At 33.3% G+C, this 5,741-nt stretch overlaps 1 protein-coding gene across 1 annotated transcript; it reads left to right on the top strand.

Moving 5' to 3' along the window:
- Nucleotides 1-1,928: 1,928 nt before the first annotated feature.
- Nucleotides 1,929-4,787, top strand: LOTGIDRAFT_169468 (hypothetical protein; the record flags this gene model as incomplete). Its single annotated transcript, XM_009067760.1, has 4 exons — nt 1,929-1,984; nt 2,249-2,323; nt 3,328-3,394; nt 4,674-4,787. The coding sequence occupies 4 exons, from the start codon at nt 1,929-1,931 to the stop codon at nt 4,785-4,787; spliced, it is 312 nt and encodes a 103-aa protein (XP_009066008.1).
- Between the last annotated feature and the right edge of the window lie 954 nt (nt 4,788-5,741).

The following is a 5,741-nucleotide window of genomic DNA, read 5'->3' as shown; positions in this document are numbered from 1 at the left end:
TTATAGATAATGGTAAAGAGGAATAGTTATAGATGATGGTTTACAAGAATAGTCATAGATAATGGTGTTGAAGAATTGTTATAGATTTTCGTGAATAGTTATAGATAATGGACAAAAAGAATAGTTATAGATAATGGTAAAGAGGAATAGTTATAGATATTGGTGAAGAGGAATAGTTATAGATAATGGTGATGAAGAGTAGTTATAGATAATGGTAAAGAGGAATAGTTACAGATAATGGTCAAGAAGAATAGTTATAGTCAATAGCTAAGATATAGATGATGAGTTTTGTTTTAATAAGTTTTGGGGTCTAATTAGTAGGAAAAGAGCAAAACTTTTGTCAAATTGTTGCATTTGAAATCATTGCATCATTGTAACTGTTCACACAAAAAATTGATTGTGTTTTAGCACGTCTTGTAAACCTCTGTGAAAACTGAAAATAGCTAGTTTGAAAAGTTACTGATTTTAATTTGGTTCATTGAGATTTGTTAATTCCTTTGGGTTAATTAATATTGAAAAAAACTTGATTGAAATTGGGATATTTGACGAAATTGGTATTGGTCATATTCGTCTCTATGACTTATGATTTTAAGTAGGTCTCTTGGGTTTAATTTAGTTGCAAAGAGCAATTTCGTGCAAATTTGGATCTTTTGATCATTTTTTGTTCAGAGGTCCATGTACAGTTTTGTCTAGATTGTTAAAGTGGATGTTCCCAGAAATTTTTTAAAAAGTAGCTATCATAGTTTGGAATTCTATTTTCTTTTTTGCAAGGTTCCCCTATGCCTTTTTCTTAAAGTAATTGTTTTTTAATTTGATTTTAACTTTTTATGAAAATGCTTTTTCAGAGCCTAGAAAGGAACAGCACGTTTCGGACTATGTAGGGTTAAAAGAAGGTTTACTGAATAGTAATCAAGACAATAGATTATTACCCTGACAACGATAGTAACTGAAATTCACTCCTAACTAGTGACCACTCAGTCAGTCAGTTTGCTTTGTTTATAGCAACCGGTAAGTCGACTTTTTGAAATTCTATAAAATTTTAGATAAATTTCATTAAATGCCCCTCCCACCCGATTTGCCATTAAAAAAGAATATTTATATTACATGTAAGACTCAAAGGAAAAATGCATTGCCAATTTTCGTTGGGATACGGGAATATGAGACAAAGCTTGTCTTTGAAATGAAATGAATGGCGTTTTACGTGCTACTTTACCTGCACCATGTGGGCAAAGCATGGCTTAGAGCTAGGAATATGAATGGAAAAGACGGAATTGCATGGAATCTGTGATAAAGTCAGAACTGATTCTATTTCTCAAATCACTATTTTACATTTTATGAATATAAAGGAAAGTAAGTCACAACCCATCCGCCATGCCTTATTTGGTGTACGGCAACCTGGAAACATATAGACCCTTGGCTGCTGAAAGACAAAGCAGTTCCTAATAACAATCACAATTTGATTCTGTATGTGCATATACCGTTTAGTTAGAAAATAATAAACTATTTTATCTCTTCTGTTTTCTTCATAATAATTCCCTAAATGTATATATAAATAGTTTTACTGTTTGTCGAAACGAACCATTAAATTTTAACCAGTGTCATATTTATGTAAAAATGCAATCACAATGACATAAACTTGGTTAGAACAGGAGGTATTTTCAAAGAGATGCGTAACCATTCAATATATTATTATGTTACACATCTTCGCCACTATCTGTCCACTGAACACATCGATAACATTTTAATTTTGATGGTTTTTTCTATCGTTTCAGGTCTGGGTGCTCAATAGCCGTCTTTACTATTGAGTTCATACACTATAGCTGGGATACCATTCCCTATGGAGGTTAGTATATCATAGATGCACATTATATAATACTTCACATATAAATAAACCATACATGGATAATTCCTGCTTGAAAAGGGTCATTATGGATTATCAAGCGTGTTCCGAGTTATACTGCAGATATCATGATGAGGTAATTTGGTACGAACTACATGACTTGAGAATGTTACTAGATATCTGAAAGACAGCCTAGCCTTCCATTGGTTCAATTCTGAAATTTTTAACATATAGTTTTATGTGAGCTTGATCAGAAAATCAAAACTAAAGAATTATATCCGCCTCAGGCAGACCCAGGTACATTTATGTACGCACAACAATGGGCACAATTATGACACATATAAAACAAAAAAAAATTTATATTTATTTTTATTCCTTTTATTACTATGGTGTTTTCTTATATTTCAGGGTTTCAAGTATAGTAGCTCGTCTTCAGCTACGGACAACATGGTTAGATATGGTGTGCAACCTAGGTTTTTGGAGGTAGTTCACAAGGAGCAAAATTTTCGCGTTTTCGGGTTGGGCTCGCGTGCAGTTTAGTTGTGGCAGCCTGTGGGCTACCTTGCTAGGGCCACCTAGGTTGTACTCGGTTAAACCACCATATCAGGTCCACCCAGCCTCTCTTGAAACAAATGGAGGTAAGTCAAGAATCATTTTCATTTCATAACAGTCAGAAACTTGTTGGAATTCTACCATAGTCGAGTGTGCGAGTTTACTTTTTATTTAACCTTTGATTCAGTAGTCTAATATTATAATTATTTTGAAATAAATCCCACCTTTTCCAGTCAATTTAAGTAGTAAAAGTCGTGTCTATATGGTATAACTATTCAAATCTAGTATACAGAATGACTTTAGCGCAATTTTTCAACGAATCTGACTGGTTGAGAATTATTGGTGGAAGGAATACTGAAGAATCAAGGGTTAGATGAGAGAAGCTCGTTCACCTTTATTTAATCAAGCTGAGCCTGATCGGGTGGCATAATCAGAAAAATTAAACTTGTGGGGGGAATTTTCCCTCGAATGCTGGGGTTGCTATCTGTTTTGCTACTTAAAACATAGATAATGAAATGTCAAGTATGGGGATTAGTTCTTGATTGGTTTAAGATGAAAAATTATCTTGAAAATGGCGAGGTTGAAACATCCTAATTTTTCTGATTCGGCTCTGTCAAAACTATGTAGAAATCAACAAGTTTCAGACTAATACATGCTAACAAAAACCAGCTCACGCAACTATACGATAATGATGTTGAGAGGTCTTTGAATGAGTGAAGTAACACACTGATATAGATACACAAAGTATGTAAATGCAGTCTGTCAATATTGATTGGAAAAAACCTCTGGTGAAAAATTTCCTCAAATGTGTCAATAGTCATAACGTGCACCCCTAAGTCGTTCCACCTATTTTAGGGCGGAAACATATCAAACACGCAAATATACAATATATATTTTGTGATGAAATAAATATAGTATGAAATATTTGATTTCAGGTGTATACAGATAGAGCTTCATTATATAGGAATAAAGTGCTTATGGTGTGGCATGGAAGCTCCTCGTGTAAGTTTCAAGTTAACATATTTTACCAATTCTGTTAATGCCTGTTCTTGCATAAGCATAAAGTTCCTAAAATGGTTGTTCTTATCTTATCCTAAGTTCTCCGTTTCAAATCTGCTACTGGTTTTGACAACTAGGTATTCTTTGATGGGTCCACTGTTTTAGTCAACTCTGAATTAATACTGGATGGTATTTCATTCTTAAATTATATTTCTGTATATATAATTTTGAAACATTTACATTCAAAATCTCAATCCAATTGATATTTATCAACCAAACATTTTAGTGTTTTTTTATTATTTATACAGATCAAATTGTTTCTTGAATGAAGATAATCAAATTTCAAAATCTTTCATACATTTTTTTCTTTAGCCAATGAAATTATAAAGTCAACTTAATAACATGCATCTTCTTTGAAATACCACTTCTTTGAAATACCACAAAAATAAACGTTAGCTATATGGACTGCAAAGTGACACCATGGTGATAATTCTGTTAGTGTAAAGGGAAATATGAAATTGATCTTTGGTCACCCTTGTCTATCTGTCTACTAATCAATTCACACTTGTTGTACAGTTGTTGTTTATAATTTAATGCCCATCAAATGTTGATTTTTAGAGCTGAAATTTATACGCCCACCAGGAAATGTGGACGTATATTGCCGTGGCCCCTGTCCGTCGGTCCGTCAACATTTCTTGTGAACACAATAAAAAGATTACAGTTTTCAACTGATTTTAATGAATTTTGGTGTGATCAATTTCGAATTTGATCAACGGTCTTGAGTTATTGCCCTTGACTTAGGTAAATTTGTTTGTGACCACACAAGAGACTAGTTTTCAATTGATTTTAATGAAACATGGTGTGATCATATTGATGCGATAATTTGATGTAATTATTTTGTTATTGATATTGATTTTAAAACAATTTGCTGGAATTTCTCATATATCATTGAATTCAAACTATTAGGATTTTTGTAATATGAGAAAATTCATAATTTAGTCACTAAAGCCTGTTATATCATTTCTGACAGCTGTTAGTGGGCGAATGTTACCTTACCTGGCAAACTATCTTTTAAGTTATCAAACGGCATCCTGTCATAGATATTGGACAAAAACATTAATTGTCCTTGTTCTTCAAATTATTAAGGGGCTCAAAAAGATTCAAGAAAGAAACGGGGCCCCTTTTTGTTGAAACATTGCTGGTGAAATTTACTGCTGTGTTGGCGGCTGATCGTATATTGTATGTTTTTGTTCGTTACTATTTTAGTTTTATTTCATTTCAGGTTAGAAAGGGTAAATCGTCTGGTAATTTACCTACCCACTATAGCACTGCCACAATAGGAGTGTTCTGGGGTCATGGCCTGTATGACTCTACAGATCCTTCTATTCACAGATGAAGAACAGATGAAGCGGCGCGCGCCAACAGATGAAGAGGAACAGATGAAGAACAGATGAAGAGGAACAGATGAAGAAGTAGGGCGATTCCTCCGCCGAATTTTGGTAAGTTGATCTTGAAATTTTTCAGACAGACTGTAGCTTTCCACTTAACAAATGATACTAAATGATACTTAATGTAATTCAAATTTAAATTTGAATTGGAATGGATGATTTTTTTCACCAATTTTGATAAGTTGATCTTACAGATGAAAAAGCAGCCGCGATTCCTTAAACCATTATTTATTAAGACCTCAAGTTTCAAAAATTTGGGAACAGACTGTACTTCATTCATTAGAGTGCTGGAATCTTGCATTCATTGGTTTTCTGTGAAACAAATGATGGCATATGGTTCTATTTTAAAATGCTGATGATTTTTAAGAATTGATTCGAGTCAACCTATCTCTAAATATGAATATACATTGAGGTTTGTCCAATACCGAGTTGTTACTCTTGTAAAAAAGATCAAGTCTTTTTGTATATTCTTATTGATGTATCACACCATAAAAGGGAGTAAAAAGATGTTTTCTAAAAAAAATTTATGTGTATTGACACCGCTAATTTCAGTCAGACGCCTGTAAATACGCAAAAAAATTCTGTTTGATGACGTCAACAATCGTCAAATATGTTTATATTACATCGTGCAATTCAATGCTTTCAGTGCCTCCAATACACATATTTTTTTTATTAGAAAACCTCTTTACGTTGCTTATAGATCAAGACTACTCTTTGCATCTGATTTTCAAAAATCTTCTACAAGGTTTCATTGATTTTTGATGACTTGTATAGAGGTGGCGATTGCTGCTTGCGATGCAGGTCTTGCTTACTCTTTTTCAAATGCTGCCTTTGAATTCAAAGACATTTTTACCGTGTGAGAGTAGTTACCTGCTACCTGCAGTGGCTCAGTGGATACTTGC

This window comes from Lottia gigantea (assembly GCF_000327385.1).
Source record: "Lottia gigantea unplaced genomic scaffold LOTGIsca_86, whole genome shotgun sequence".
Lineage (NCBI taxonomy): Eukaryota > Metazoa > Mollusca > Gastropoda > Lottiidae > Lottia > Lottia gigantea.
Note: the sequence above shows the minus strand (reverse complement) of the source record. Positions and strands in the feature narration are given on the sequence as shown.